Source organism: Mustela lutreola, chromosome 6 (assembly GCF_030435805.1).
Source record: "Mustela lutreola isolate mMusLut2 chromosome 6, mMusLut2.pri, whole genome shotgun sequence".
Lineage (NCBI taxonomy): Eukaryota > Metazoa > Chordata > Mammalia > Carnivora > Mustelidae > Mustela > Mustela lutreola.
The window spans coordinates 70,359,346-70,376,059 of NC_081295.1; the positions used below are offsets into that span (position 1 = coordinate 70,359,346).

At 39.9% G+C, this 16,714-nt stretch overlaps 1 protein-coding gene across 20 annotated transcripts in view; it reads left to right on the forward strand.

Moving 5' to 3' along the window:
* EPB41L2 (erythrocyte membrane protein band 4.1 like 2) overlaps positions 1-16,714 on the forward strand; it is a 207,876-nt gene that overhangs the window by 172,232 nt on the left and 18,930 nt on the right. For 2 of the 20 annotated variants that reach the window (XM_059177541.1, XM_059177542.1), the window contains exons 13-21: positions 12-74; positions 2,006-2,152; positions 3,483-3,584; positions 7,293-7,457; positions 9,415-9,468; positions 9,702-10,271; positions 12,150-12,272; positions 14,072-14,170; positions 15,681-15,761. In XM_059177541.1, coding sequence (XP_059033524.1) covers positions 12-74; positions 2,006-2,152; positions 3,483-3,584; positions 7,293-7,457; positions 9,415-9,468; positions 9,702-10,271; positions 12,150-12,272; positions 14,072-14,170; positions 15,681-15,761 — 1,404 coding nt within the window. Of the gene's footprint in view, positions 1-11; positions 75-2,005; positions 2,153-3,482; positions 3,585-7,292; positions 7,458-9,414; positions 9,469-9,701; positions 10,272-12,149; positions 12,273-14,071; positions 14,171-15,680; positions 15,762-16,714 lie in introns of those variants that run through there. The other 18 variants (XM_059177546.1, XR_009354637.1, XM_059177551.1 and 15 more) reach the window with 18 other exon arrangements.

Here is a 16,714-nt window from a genome sequence, read left to right on the forward strand (position 1 = left end):
TAATTTCACAGAAAAATTCCCTGAGAGTAGAAGGGGATAATATTTATGTCAGACATAGCAATTTAATGTTGGAGGTTTGTATAATTTAAGAAAACAACTCTGTCCTGATGGCTGCCAGGCTGCTGTGGACGGGCGGTCACGCACAGGCTGGCTGGCACCTTCCTTCAAGCACACTGCATGAACTGCATGGGGGACAGTTCAACTTGGAGTGCATGTTAGCTGTCCCACTTTGTTCTTTTAAAGTGGCTTAGGTAGGACTATATCTACTAGAAGTTCTCTAAATGACAACTGGGGGGAAAAAAACAAAAAACAAAAAACGTTCTGTTCAATCAAATGAGTAAAATTTTAATCTAATACTCTCGAAGTCCTGCAGGTAGATCTCTTCTCTCCTAATGGGTCATCTCCGTGGTGCAGAATCTAAAGTAACATCCCATCCTTAATATATATTCACCAGAACAGGTATTTGTTGGTTTGGCATTAAATAGCTCTAGATCCATGTTCACAATTTTGGGGGAAGAGTTGGTGAAATCCATGCAATTAGGAGTGTGGTCCACTTAAAGTAATTACCTTTGAGAAAATGTTGATTCGTGGGATTGTTTGGATTAAAAAGAAAGTGAGAAAGGAAAACCAAACCCAACCAACCAATCAGGTGTGTAAAAATATTATTTCCTGTGTTACAACAAGAACGTTTTTTTCTGGTTTGTTTTTGTTTTCCCCCTTCTTCTTTGAGGTAGTAAAATGGTGAGATATTCAGTGGAGAACCGCAATTCTCAGTAATCTGACTAATCTGGTTGCTTTTGGCAGCTTTGGTAACCATGGGAAATGTATTTTGCGTAACTTACTAAAATGCTCTACAGTGTAATATGTAACCTTGCTTTGAACAGATGCAAGAAATGTGCCTGATCTCAAGCCACAGTCATTTTTCCATGCCATGCAAAGAGTTTTAGATTATCATGAATTTTTGCAAATGGCTCTAGAAGCTCCTAGAGGAGCTACTATGCTTGTGCATGAATGTGGAAGATCTAATTTTATCGGATGCATGACCTGTTCCTCTGGGAGTGGGATGAAAGCTATAAACCAACCACAGGTGGCCCCGTGATTTTGAAATGTAAGAAAAGATTTAAAATTCATTTAAAACTGTATCCTGAACATTAATTACCTTTTAGACCCACAAATACTATTCATCAGGGCCATTCTAAAAATTCCCACCAATACCATTTGTCAGGGCCTATTCCAGTGAAAATTGACCTGGTAGTTTTACTTGTGTCTTTGTCTTGTATAAGGACCATTTAGTATGTGGGGTGACTGGGCCTCACAGCTGGGCTTGGCAAGTACATGAAACCAGTATACAAGGTTCCCTCTTTCATAGAGAGGCCGAACAGAAGGAGCCTCTGGAAGCCAGTATTTTTATTCCTTAAGGATTAAAAGCCATTGCTGAAAATTCCTGGAGAAAGTCAACCCTTGGTTTTCTCCCTCTCTCTTTCTCTTTCTCTCTCATGATCTTGGCCTGGCTTTTCTATCAGGCCAAATGTGCTTCTGAGTACCTTTCTCTAGTTATACTTCATTTACTGTGTTCACAGAATGCAGCTGTAGTAATAGCCTTAATGAGAAAGGTAAATTTGCAGGAACGAAGTTATAGGCTGCATTTCAAATCAGTTACTAGAAAGAAGGTGATTAGCCATTTCTAGTACTAGTGATTCAGTGGCTTCCTTCTAATAATATAAGTAATTATCTTTTTAAAAAAATTCTAAACAGAAGAAACCAGAACCTTTTAAAATGGGAATCATTAAAAAAATATGCATTGGCTCTATTTTCAAATTTTGATGAACTACTAAGGTGATAATATGGCTTTTGAGACTTGGCATTTTTCTTGCTTTACTATTTTTTTTTTTTTTTAATCATAAGTTTGCTTTGTCTTATTTTTTGGTTTTTTATTTTTGTCCTGCTGGGATTTTTTTTTTTTCTTTTTTGGATTTCTGCCCTTTATTACATTACATATTGCTAGGACCTCGATAAGGCCCAGGAGGACATACTGAGACATCAGGCTAGCATTAGTGAACTCAAGCGCAATTTTATGGAATCCACACCTGAGCCGCGCCCTAATGAATGGGAAAAACGACGTATCACACCTCTGTCCCTACAGACACAAGGGGTATGTCAATAGCTGTTTGTTGGCTGTATGTCTCACTCCAGCTCTTTGGTAAAACTCAGGTCGCAAATATGTGATGTTCATTCTCAGAGTGTTAGACAATGTTCCCTACTTTTTAATGTAATTGCTAACAATTTTTTAAATACTAAATATTAACAATGTAATACTTAACGACATAGTTCTTAGTAAATTGTGTGGGTTTCCAGATATTATCAAAAATTGCAGAAAATTTTCACTTTTTTACTCAAGTAAATGAGCAGCGATGAAATGCTTTATAGGGTGGCTTAGAAACTGGTGTCATGTTGTATTTTATAAGGTTTGAAGTTATGGACTACTGAAATAATAGAGTTTACTTGACAATTAATTAATAATTTAAGGGATATAGGAATATAGATATTTAGAATGGTTTAAGGTAATTGCTGTGAGGATAAAGAGTTAAACTTAGCTTTGAAAACTAATGAGCCCAGTTGAAAATTTGCAGGATGTTATGCAGTTTAATACTGAAACTTTGTAGTAATGAAATGTAGGCTACTACTGTTTTAAAACAATTTGCAACCGTAACATCTCTCCAAACTCATTCTTCTTCTTTCCATGGCTTATTTCTTCCCACCACCAATGTAAGTGTTTCCTTTTGAAGATATTCTCAATTTATTTCTCCATTTATTCTCATCTGCATGTCTTTTCTGATGCTCTGAAATCTGTTAGCAAGAACTTTCACGGGCTCATTTATCATACTTGAGGAGACAACAGTCATATCCTATTAAATATGCTGTTTTAAAAAGCGTATGAAGGTGTCACCCGACCATTTCCTCTTTCCCCTTTTCCTTCCAGCCCTCTCATCCCCCAAAGCACATCATCTCTCTCTCCTGGCTTGAATGTTACCAAATGTATGCGCACTTGAGTTAATCTCATGCTATTATGCACTTTTTCTGAAAAAGGCATAGTTGTTGGTTGCTTTAAATTTGTAAGATTGTGACAGTGAAAGGGAAATAGCTCTTCAAGAACAGAAGCAAAAATAATCTCTGAACTGAGAAAACAACGGATGGCAACATTAAGATCAAAAACACCATGGTCTTATGAAGTTGTATACAGCTTACATTCTTATTTTCAGATTTTCTGAAGATACTAATGCACCCGTGTCCACGGTCAGCTCTAGGGGGCTGTGTTTTCTAGAGAAACCATGTCTCATGACGTGTTAAGATCTTGTTCTCCCTTTATGTCCTGCTTTATCTGGTTTGTTTTGCTGACTCACACAGTTGTTTTATGTTTGTGTTGCTATAGATGTAATGTACTTGTCTTATTTGTTGATTATGTCTATTGTTTGAAACAATAGAGAAAAGGAGACCATCTTTTCAAGGATATTTTATCCGTGAAGGAGAAGCATCAGATGGCAGCCACACGGACAGTTGAAGAAAAAGTCCAGGAGGCAGACAAGGTGTTCACCTTGCATCCTTGGATCTCCTCTGCTTTTCTCTCTTTACCTTTTATTTCTGTCCACAGCCATAAGATACTCCTTTTTTTTCTTCTGTAGTCACCCAAAATTTTGTTGAAATAATTTTTCGAGCATTTAAAAAATTAAATTTCCTTCTGTAGAAATGTAGGATCATTAGTGAGAAACACCATATTACAGGAGGACTGGGTTTGAAAATCCACAATTTGAAATGCAGACCTATCAACTGATGTAGGTGATAAGTGACCCTGAGTTTTGACGTATGTGGCTGACAGTCGGGAAACCATGATCTCACGTGAAAATGCACCATTAGTACAACGCTCGTGTGCAGACTGTGGTGGTATGAAAAATCCCAAATGCTGTCTGGTGTGGGTAACTATTTTTCTAATTACATTTGGAAACCTTACAGATTTTCATTTTAAAGATTTTTAGCGGGAGAAAGGATTTTGGTGTGTGTCACAACAGCCCCTCAGATCTCTGTACTCCCTGCATATATGAAATAATCTGATATTACCAGGAAAGTTAGCTTTCATTGCTCTTCCATCCCTATTCTTCTGCTTCTGCTGATTTTGCTCAGCCAGCTGACTGGCCTGTCATTGGCTGGGTGGAGAGTGCTTAGAGCGCAGTGTGGGAGATAACAGACTTGGTCATTAGTAAATAGAAAATGTGGGGTACTAAGGAATAAGCGTCAGGAAGATGAAATACAGTGTCCTGTTAGAGGGGGATGGGGAAGGTGGCTTTCCCATTGTGCTCAGGAAACAGATGGCATTGACATTGAGACCTTAATATGAAGAGGAAGAGAGAGACATGTGAAGATTCTTCCAATTATAAAGAAGAGGAAATGCAACAGCCCCAAGACAAGAACTAGTTCAAGGAACTGAAAGTCCAAGTGACAAGGGCGTTGGAAAAGTCAGAGAGGTCAGAGGTCCACTCTGGATCTTCCAAACCAGACTAACAGCTTGGAATTCTCTCGTCGCAGTGAAGGGAAGCCATTGGAGAGTTTTAAGCTGGGTAATGACCTAGTCCCACGTTGGACAGCGATCCCTCTGGTGCTGGACGAGGAAGGGGTCCTACAGGGATGCAAATGAGAGCAGGAATCAGTGATAAGGAAAAGGTGTATCCCTGCCAGGAAGTCTGGTGGTGTTAATCAGTAGACAGTCGCATTCATCAGAATATACAGTTGGTGGGGGGCAGGATAGCTGGAAGACGAAGCCTTGCCCTGAAGGAATTGGAGGTGTAGCTGAGATGGGGTATTTCCAGAGCACTGCAAACGAGAAAGATAATGTCATAAAGCTAAACCAAGTGGCATATTTATATACTTTAAAGGTTAGCCTGAAATCCAAAGTCTGTCAGACTGTGTGTAAAATGACTTTAATATCATAAGTTTTGAAATATTACATAGTTTCGAAAATTTATCCTCCAGAAGTATGTCATATGGCAGCATTTGGTCAATGTCTTTGTACTTTTTGAAAAAGAGACCTTGGAATTTTGGGGAAGATGTTGAAATTCTCATTTTCAGGCTGTCATGGTTTAGAATCATCCAATAGAAACCATATACAATAGAAATCATCCATTCACTCATTGTCAGAGAAGTTACATCAAGATCCTGTTATGTGAAATTTAAATCTGAGATTGACCTCGTGTTACGCTCCTAAATGGTCTATCTATATTTGAAATGGCTGCTTTTTTCTCATTTTTTTCCTCTCCAGTATCTGCAGGAAAATATATTCTTAACTCGGCATGTACGTGGATTGCTGTAACTGCAGTCACACATCCTTTCACCCATTCACCCAACACTTATGGGACACTTATGTCGTAACCCCTGCCTCCCTCCCAACAACACTTCGTTACTATTAGTTGAAAGTGTGTGAGCAGTGAAGTCTACTGGAGTGTTTGGCTTTTAACAGAGTATCTTTAAAATTTATCTTTGCCACATCTTCATTTTGCTACTGATTTTGTAGGGTTTCTTGATTTTCTTTAAATTGTAATCCTTAATTAACGTAAATGCATGAGAGTTTCATTTGACAAAAGTTTCCAAATTTCTAGAATATGGGTTTTATAGATTAAAACTAAAACATTCTTTCTTTTCTTTTCTTTCTTCCCCTTATTCCTTTTCTTTCTTTCTTCCTTCCTTTTTTTTTTTTTTAAAGTAATCTCTGCACCAATTGCGGGGCTCAAACTCACAACCCCGAAATCAAGAGTTCCCGTGGTTCTCCAACTTAATGAACCAGGCTCCCAGGACAATAGTAGCTTTTGTTTAAATACACTGAACTTTGAGAATGGCTTCAGTGTGAATATGATTTTGAGAGAAATTTGGAAACCAAATCACTTAATGTAATACATTTATATTTAGTAAATAATTATTTTATAGCCTCTTCTGTTAGAATTATGACACACTTGTATTCTCATGAGTCTAGTAGAGATCATAGAACTGTGGTTGTAAGGTACTTTTGAAGATGTTTTATTGAATAATTAAATATGTGGCACTTGAACTCCCCAGTCCTCTCTTACCGGGTAGGACACTCTTTCCACCCACCCAACCCAAAGGGATGGTGTAATTATGGAGATCATAATTAAACTGAATTAACCCAGATTTCTTTTTTCTCTTCTGAATATTGCAAGTGCTTCTGCACCTCCCCCATCTCATCTCATTGTCCCTACTCCTCACCACCCTCAGTGCCCATTTCAACAGGCATCTCAGAAAATGCCATTCATTTATTCATTCATCCTTGAGCCCTCCGAACACTAGAGTTTTTTAGGAAGTATTCTTACACAATTTTGACATTTGCTTTATGGCAGTGCTTTCCTGTTGGCATTACAGGTACCTGGGACAGTCCCTGGCTTTCCTGTCATGCCCTCAGGCAGGTTAGAGACTGTCATTTCAGGGCCAGAAATGGCAACATGAACTTTGCCGTCACAGTTTTTCAGGGACAAATGATTTTCACATTGTTCACTTGAGTTCTTCATCTCTGAGTTTTGTCTTCCTACTGAGAATTTTTTCTTTAACTGTTTCTTACTGAACAAAGAAAAGCGCTGTTTCTTCATTCCATGGCGCATTTAGCCAGTCTGAGGCAATGTCTGTGGATTGCTGTCCGAGCACTCGTTGTACAGACCGTTCAAGGGGTGTGGAGAAGGGAGGAGGCTGGAGGAACTGGAGTAGATAGGGAGGCCTGTATACAAAATATGGACTATTAAGTGGACTTCAGAAAGGTGACAGCATTGGCAGGGCCCAGGGAGCCTCGGCAAGGGCATTGAAGGCAAGAGGGTGGGGGTCCCTTGAGCTCTGACACAGGAATTGGCATGAGTAGGGGCCCCTGACGAGACCAATCTGTGCAGAAAGAGGCTGAAGCTGAGTAGCTCCTTCAGGAATACATGAAATAGTGTTCAATGTGTGGGAGAATCGGTTGTGCTCAGTTTGTAAATAAAACTTCAGTGATAAACTAAGGCATTTTCTTTAGCTGGCTCCCGGAGGAGGTTAGAGCGAGCTATCAGATTCTCAGGCAGAGTGGAAAACTGGGGTTTAGGCGAAACACCGCAGACGCCTGATAGAATCTTTCAAACTCCTTACCTTTCTCTCAGTTTACACTGTTCTGTGATTCTTTCTTGTGTAACCTTTCCTTTCTTTCAATAGGTCACTGCTGTCTGTTCTGACTCATTGTTAATTCTTTGCTCTTCCTTTTCTGACTTCTCTAGAGCCTAGAAGAGGAGATAACGTCCATTTTGTTTAGTGGAAAGGGCTTTTCTGATAGCTTGAGAGCCACCTTCACCTCAGCCACCACTTGGACAGCAGAGGGCACTGTTGTGAACTGTAATGCACCCGAAAAGCTTTCTTCCTCGCCCTTCTCACAGTTGCCTGAGGTGCATTTTATTTTGTTTCCCATTTTCAAAAGCCACATATGATTTTTTTAAAAATATTTAGGAACCCCTCTTTCCAGTGCTTTCATTAGTTAAAATTAACTCTTCCTGGTAGAAACATTCAAGAAACAATGACTGAATTTGGACATGAGGGACAACTAGAGATTGGATGTTTCTCCTGCTGCTTTTGGTCCCCTTCCCACCCACAAAATCTGCCTAAATTCAGAGAATCATCTAAAGCAGTAAGGCCCAGAGTCTTGAGTTGTGGGAAAGGAAGGGAAACAAATTATGTTTGGCAGAAAAGTTTTTAAAACCTAAACTTCTTTCGGGCATCTCTTGATGGCTGCTTATTTTTAAAATTCTGCTTATGTGTAAAAATACGAAGTGCCTGCCATGCCCAATGAAATAATTATTTTCATTTCTTGGAATGACTCTTAGGGATTCCCTGAACTTGGGCAGAGCCCATCTGGCCATTTGGGGTAACGTGATAATAATTTACTGACCTGGAATAATAATGATGAGATATCTGCTTTAGAAATGTTCTGACCGCTAGATATCTTTATTTATAAAGAAGTTCATAGTTAAAAGTTACTCACCAAAATAGTCTCAAGAGTTTTTCAGTGTAAAATCGGAAAGCTCTGGGTTTCCAGTAAAACTGGAAGGCTCTCTCTCGTACCCATGTACATGGCACTAATTTGAGCCATGAGAACATGGCAACGACAGCACAGATCAGAGAGCGTGAGTACATGTTGACGGGTGCTGTCAGAATTGTGCCCTTTGAGGGCCTTTTGCTCACGGTTGCCCACGGCACTGGGTCCAATAAACGGGACGCTGCTGTCTGATCCAGGACCCAGCTCCAGTCTGGGCAGTCTCGGCAGCTCTGTCTCAGGCTTCGTTTCTGCCCACAGGGTTCAGAAGAGCATTGCCCCACTCCATTCGGCATGGAGATACCTTCCTGAAGAAGTAGGGCTACTTGCACTAGGAATTATTTTCTGGGGAGATCACAGGCTCTAATGTCACACGAATGTTAAAAAGTTGGTCAGGCTTATAGTCTATGGTGTATAGTCCCTCCCCTCCTTTCAAAATAAGTTTAAAGAAAATGATAAACTTTAAAAACTCCTTTGCAAGAGAGTTTCTACACTGGTTATCAGTAGCAAAGCATAATTTATATTACTAATGTATTTGGTCAACAGGAATTTATCAAACATTTAGGTATGGTACTACTTAGAGTAAATTTACTCCCAAGAAGTAGATGTCTACGGGGAGGAGGGAGGCAGAAATAAACATCTCGAATTATAAACTTGATTTCAGTTTCCAAAGATGCTGGTTGGAGGAGCTAAACTGTAGAAGAAGGCACTTGGAGCCATTATTTACATCCACCCTAATGTTAAAATATCCCTTTGCCAATCTATAATATAGCCTGGGATGTTAATAACCATTTCTGAAACAACATTTTTGTGTTAATAGCTATCCGAAACCAAGTATAATTTTGCCATTTACAGCTGTTTTGTAAATGAGCCGACAGAAAATAAAGGTGCCGTCTCATTAATGCTATATTCACTTAGAAATCAGGGCTTTGGGCCAGATTTTATAGTCTGATTAAAATCAAAACCGTTCATTGAATAGGTTCTAAAATTTTGCAATTTCAACTTTAATCAGTAAACTTTGGTATAATTCAGTTTTTTCCTACCCTTTCAACTAAGTAAGGAGAGCAGCTAGGTATAATCACAATAAAAGCTTTGTATTTCTTTGGGAGGACGTTGGCTATTCTGTGTTTTTGTTTCCTTTCGTAAGCTCTCTGCATTTTTGTCTGGATTGTCCTCCATGTGACCTTGAACAAAGATTTTTGTAGATGTCGATTCTTGTTGTTCTGTCTTTGCAGTGTCAGATGTTTGTTCTGGTGGGTGTTGAGGTGTAAAACTTTATTGATTTGTGTCCTCGGTTGCTTTTTGTTCCGCAGAAACGTGCTCCCGAGTCAGAAGGGCCTTGCAGTGGAGCCTGTGATGCTGTTGAGGTTCTCCCCTTTTCCATGTTCACACCATCACCTGATGTTTCTGATCCCCTCACATTCTCCCCGCTTCCCTTTCAGTCAGCCATCACAGTCATCTTTGTTTTTCTTCATGACATGAACCACCTTCATTGGTTAACTTTGGTTTCCGTTGTTTTTTATTTTTGTTCTTGTTTTTTTTTTTTTTAATTTATTCATCTATTTTTGTTCTCCCTCATCCATTTTTTTTTTTTGTGCAGAGTTCACATGAGACTCTGAATGTAGTGGAGGAGAAGAAGCAGGCAGAGGTTGGGAAAGACGAAAGAGTAATCACGGAAGAAATGAACGGTAAAGAGCTATCACCTGGGAGTGGTCCTGGGGAGATGCGTAAGGTGGAGCCCCTGACCCAGAAAGACTCCACCTCCCTGTCTTCTGAGAGCAGCAGCAGCAGTGAGAGCGAGGACGAAGATGTGGGCGAGTACCGGCCCCACCACCGTGTGACCGAGGGCACCATAAGGGAAGAACAGGAGGAGGAGGAGGAGGAAGAAGAGGTGGAGGAAGAAGCCGGCCGAGCAGCCAAGGTAGTAGAGAGGGAGGAAGCGGTACCAGAAGCCAGCCCAGTCAGACAAGCAGGTGCCAGTGTAAGCACAGTAGAAACAGTGACCCAGGAAAATGTAGTTGCCCCAAAGATATCTGCAGAGAAGAGTGTAAATGAAGGCGCCCTTAAGCAAGACATGCGCGAAGAAACAGAGGACGAGCAACATAAAGTTAACGGAGAGGTGTCTCATGTTGACATTGATGTTTTGCCACAAATTATTTGTTGTTCAGAGGTAAATGGGAGACTCGAGCGGGAGCTAAACTCTAGAGCTATTTCTCAGGTGGAGAACACCTGCCTTCCTTCTCCTGTCCTCCCGATCCTCCTCCAGCTTTTTCTACAAGATTCTGGTCTTTCTCTCTCCTCGGAGGAAGGGGAAAAAGCACTGCTCTGTAGATTTTCTGCCAGCCCCGTTCACAGTTTCTGGCTTCTTTCCTGCACCTGGATCCGCCTGACAGAGTAAACTGGCCTTCAGCAGCCACACCATTTTTTCCCTTCTCGTTTCACACTTCAATTTTTCTTTGCATGTTTTGGATGTTTTCAACCGTTGTTTTTAGTTGCACTGCTTCCTTGTGCTAAATGCCTTTTTCGTTGGTTTAATGAGAAAATTGTATCTGTATTGTTGGCAAATGGTCAGTGTGAGTGTGCGCGTGTGGCTTCTCTTTTCATGATTGGGTTTGACTTTTTGGCCGATTCTCCCTCCAGCTTTAGATGTTCAGAAATGGCAGCTGGTTCTAGTTACCGTGGTGCTCGGAGTCCAGCGTCCGGCTGTGATGAGAACCTATTTCTCGAATACCACTGTGATTGCTGTTTTTAGATTACAGAGAGCATATGGATTGGTTAAGGGCATTTTCTTTGCTTGTGAGCAGCCAGAGGCTAGCCTGTTTGATAGGAGGATACTTTTCTCATTCCATCCCCCAACAGTTCTAGATGATTTGCAAGTTGATCATCTGTTTCCTGGATTATCTATATTGGATGGGAGTCTTTAACTTTTTCTCCCTAAGAAAGAGAACTCTCCACACTCCTGGTAAATTAAGTCTCAGCCATGAGGTGTGGGTATCTCTGAACTGGGAGTCAGAGTTATGCTGTGAGAAGGTTTATCTCAATGAGACTTTCCTGATTCTAAAAGTAAATGCCCACAATATAAGCATTATCCTAATAGTTACTCTCTTTGATGGGCTGGAAAATCTTGAAGTGACTTTCGCTTGAAATAATTAAATGAATTTTTACTATATTTTAAACTTCCCGTTTCACTTCAGAGAAGATATTTCAAGAGTCTTTGAATGCTCTGAACTATTATTTTCTGCTTTTAACATACAGTTTTTCCTCTTTAAATAATTACATTTGGGAATTTTCTCTCAAAGTTCTGTAGTATTTTGGTAGTAGTATGGTCTGGTGTTATATTAAACCTACACACTCAACAGACTACAGTGCCAACAGGCTGTGACCCTGCTCTCTAATGTTTGCATTGTTCAAAGCCTTAACGCAGTGTTGGTGAATTAACTCTGGATGTAATATTTTAACTTATGGAACACAGAAGAAGCCCTGCAAGTTTTAGACAAGTATAACTGAAAAAAATCATACTTGAAGATATTCTTAAAGTACAATCTCTTTGTCGGTAGGGTAGAAGACTCTTTTTGGGGGAAAGCTTGGTCTTCCTAGCTGATGTACCAATTGAAGACAATGAGCCTTCACACAAACCGCGTGGCAAACCAAACTGCGGCAAAAATTGAGACTGGTCACTTTACATAGTTCATTCCATTTTGTTTTCTTTTCCATTTTGTTATAACTTGCCCTAAAGCTAAAGCTTTTATGTCACTGTGCGCCCCACATTGACATATAATTGGGAACATGGTAATTTGAAGTATACCATAATTTAGGGGACCATTATGTTAGCTTTGTCTTCATACACACACACACACGCACGCACGCACACACACACACACACAGATATTTGAAGGAGAGTGTTTTTCTTTTGTGTCTTTTATTTATCTTTACTCTTGTGCATGAGTGTGTGTTTGGATATATTTTTTATAATTATTTTTGAAGGCTCCATTAAGCACTTTTACTTCATGATCTCTAGAATTTATTTATCCCTTCCTTTCCACCTCAGCCACCAGTGGTAAAAACCGAGATGGTAACAATTTCTGATGCCTCACAAAGAACAGAAATCTCCACCAAGGAAGTCCCTATTGTCCAAACTGAGACCAAAACCATCACATATGAGTCTCCACAGGTACAAAAACTCTAGATTTGGACTACTTGAGTTCTTTTTTTACTTTGTGTCTGTTTTTATTTGTCTTCGAGTTTACGTGTTTCTGACCTTGATGCAGCTTCCCGTATCTTGGTGTCCTCATTGCACTTGAACCTGCTCTATTGCTTCTTAGAGTACAACAGAGAGCTGCTGTCAAGTTGGTATAAGTAACAGGGTTACTTATACAGAAACCCTACACAGGATCATTTAGGACAGACAGTAGCAATCTCGTCCATGTTATAAGTCGTTCCGGGTATGTTGATACACACTTGGGAATCAGATCATCCTACGAAGTTTATTGGATCTGATGTAATTTGCAGATTTATAAGATTTAGGCTCCCCCCACCCCCAAATCCGTGCAGATAGATCCAGTCAGCTCACTCCTACTTGCCAAGTGTATACACATACACACACACACACACACACCTGTGCTTCTCCTTCATGTGGGATTATTTTCTGAAGACATGTTGTCGATCTTATGTAAATAAAATATTGTGTGTTATAATAATCAGATTTGTGTATTTGATTTTAGACATTGATTTAGACATTATTCAGACATTGATTTTGTAAAGATTTAAAATAAGTATTAAGATATCTAATCTTAAGGGTAATAAAAAGGGGAAAGCGTTCATTATTTCAAAATAAAACTATTTAGAAATTTATACAACTATTTTCTCGACTGAGAAGTTTAGTATTCTATAGTAGAATTGTACCGTGGTGGAGGGTGGCAGATTATTGACCTCTCTCAAAATCTTTTTTAAGAGGTTTAATGTGGGTATGTTTAAATACTTCTCAAAATTATTTTAGACACGTTATCCACATATGTGCTGAGATCCACCTAAACAGCTTTCTGATGAATGGGTGTGGTGGGAGAGCATGTGCTCATATGTCTATAGTACAGTAAGTGCCCCAGTAAAATACAGGTGCAGGACTCAAATTTAGAGAAATTTCCCCATAACTTAGTCTACAAGGCTCCGGGCTTTCTGGTTATTTCCTTGTGTTAATGGCAGGAAATGGGAGACAAGTATGTTTGGTGATCTTCACATATACTCTTAGGCTATTAATCTGTGTCGTATTTCCCCTGGTCAACTCTAGAACTTTCTACCTTTTTTAGTATCAAAGCAAATAAGTCAAACCTATTTAGATATATGCATGGGGTTTATAGATGATACATGTAGAGACAGGTCACATGCGTGCATGCGTATTAAAATCCATGTACCCATATATGCTCATGACAAACTACTACAGGAACAATGTTATTAAAAAAAAAAAAACTACTAGAGATAAGCAAATTACCAAAGCACACAGGTTTAGTCTATCCTAGTCAGATTCTATGGCTTCGTAAATGCGAAAACGTTTATCTGTTTTTACCACCTGTGCTTAAAAAACAATGAACTCAGCCTTTCTGTTCGCTGTGGAAACTTCTCTGTCTGGTTCTCTAGTTTCTTTTTCTAGCTTCTACAAAAGGCCTTTGGTCAAATTGTCTCGTGACCCTGAAGCTCTCAGTCCCGTCTTCTACTTGATTCTTCCTTTTTTTTTTTCCCTCCCTCCTAGGGGGTTTGCTTTCCCACATGCATTGAGTTTTTGCCTTTACTCTGTTTAAAGGCCAGCCAGCCTCCTGCTCAGTAAATCACTGCTACAAACGTGCGAAGGATAGGCAGATAACTTCTTCTACTGACCTCGAAGATTTCACAAGATGCATATTCGATGGGGAGGGGTCGTCTCTGACAACATAATGGAAATTAAGCATTACTTTGTATTTTTTCTCCAACTATCCAAAGATTGATGGCGGGGCCGGTGGTGACTCGGGGACATTACTGACGGCACAAACCATCACATCTGAGTCCGTGTCGACAACGACAACAACACATATCACCAAGGTAAAGCAATCCAGGGTGGGACTTTGCAGACAGGATCCTTTCTGAATCGTTTCTTTGTTCCTACACAAGCTTCAAAGTAAAAGACTGTGCCAGTGGAATAGAAGTGGCCAGACTTAAAGTATCCAAGAAATTGGACTCCATTGACAAATGTATTTTTATAAAGTACAAGGGTATAAAAATATGTCATGAATAACTGTATGTCAGCCAGCTACAGGAGAGAGAGAGAGAGAGAGTATCATAGAAGTAGAAGCATAAGTTTGGTAAGTACAAATGAACCCTCCCAATTGAAGCAGGTGAATGAAAACCATCATTCAAAATTTTCAAGCAGTTGTTCAAAATATATAATTTTCCCTTCGTTGATTTAAGATGCTCATATATTGGATAGGGGGCATTTTTCAGATCATTCTCTCATTCTCCAAAGTTTTAACACCAGATGACCAGTGATTCTTAAAGTATGGTCTCCAGACTAGCAGTATCGGTCTTCCCTGGGACTTGTTAGAAGTGAGTCTGTGGTCCCACCCCAGATCTCCTGATACCCTGGGAGTGGTTGTGGTGATTCTGACACCTGCTGCCGTCCTCAGATTTACTTCTATCTCTCCCATTCCGTGGGTGCCTGATGGTTTTAAATGTATCCTTTATATCCTTCTCACCCTGTATTTCAGCCAGAAACTTTGTGAGTTAAAAAAAAAATGCCACATAAATGCAAAATGGTATCATGCTCATTTTAAAGGCTATCCAGTTAGGCTTGCAGTAAACCTGGTTTCTTGCAGTAAATTGCTATCAACTGGGGCTTTGTGTAATTTATCAGAGCTGTGCTTTCTCAGGACTGTGTTGTATTTGCTTGTAGTTCAGCGTCACAGCCATATGATCCCTTCGGCCTCTGTCATGTCCCAGGGCTGCTCACACGGTCTTTGTTGGCAGCATAGTAACATACAGAAGCTATCACTGAACAAAAATCTTTGTATCACCCTCATGTATCTTCTATATCTTAAACCAGATCCAAGTCTTCTTACTGCACTAAACCAAATGAACAAAATTACCAGGGGATTTTTATGAGAATCAAGCACTCAAAACTATGACATCAAGCAATTCCCACACTTAAACCAGCGACCTAAATTGTTAGAATTCCTTGTAACTCTACATAAACCAAAGAATTATTTCTTCTTTCCTCTTTTAACACATTAGCCAATTGGGAGTAAAGAAACTCCGGGAAATTGTAATGGAATGTCTCAAAGGAACCATTTGGATTAAGTGGCATCTGTCTCGCCTTAATTTCCCTTGAATCTTGATGAATTAGTTGCTTTCAGTTGAGGAAGACTTATGGATGCTACAACTTTAACAATAGGAATCTCTGCTGAGCTTAAACAGTTTCGGAATGTCCATCTTCTCCACTCAGTGCTCATTGCCTTACTCAGAAGGTCTAGATGTGCTCCCTTTTCTTTGCTCTCATTAGGTATATACATTTCAATGATTGCTATCTCTGTCCTTTCATTTTCTTTATAACCTTCAGACTGTGAAAGGTGGAATATCTGAAACAAGAATTGAGAAACGCATCGTGATCACGGGAGATGCAGACATCGATCATGACCAGGTAAAGACCTGAATTTCTGCTTCTGAAAGTGACCATGTCTCTAAGTGGAGTGTGTGTCGTTATGTCATATCCCAGGGTCAGATCCCTTCTCCCAGGGTCTCCTGAAAGAATCCACCTCCTAAGCGTGGTTTAAAGACACTTCCTGACCTAGACAGCCTTTCAGCCTTCCTAACACCAAACTAGCATAAAATGTGGATTGCTGTTCATTTCCCACTGACTCAAAAGGTGCACTTTTGAATCCAAATAATTGAGAGGATTCCTGGTGACCATTAGTTATTCATGTGGGCCTCACTTAAAGGCAAGTTGTGGATTAAAAAAAAAAAAAAGAATAGCGGTTTAATGACATTGACTTCCAGTTTGACTTATGCCTACTTTTAGGAACTTATATATATTTTTTTGTAACATTAGAAAAATTGGGTTCTTTTTCCCTTGGGCTCTTTACCCTTCAGTGTTTTCCCCTAATTATTACTATTATTGAGGAGTGAGAGAAGGAAATCTGAGGTATCTTACAAAGTAGAGAATTTCCATGGATTCAGAAATTCATTTAAAAGAATTGTGCTTCCATTCTAATGTTAATGAGCAGAATACGTGACTTTAACCACCGGGTGACGAGTGGGACTGGTGGTGACTTTGAGGGTAGCTTTCATTTAATTTCTTTTCTTTTTTTTTTTAAGATTTTTTTATTTATTTGAGAGGGAGGGAGCGTGTGCTCACAAGTTGGGGGGGAGGCAGAGGGAGAGGGAGAAGCAGGCTAACCACCGAGCAAGGGGCTCAGATGCAGGGCTCCCTCCCAGGACCTTGGGTCAGGACCTGAGCCCCAGGCAGACTCTCAATGGCCTGAGCCACCCAGGAGCCCTGAGGGTAGCTTTCCTTTTAGGCTGCAGTCCCAAGTGATGTGAATTTTTTGTTTTGTCATTTTTTGAGTGATTTGAACTCTACTTTAAAGGAAACCA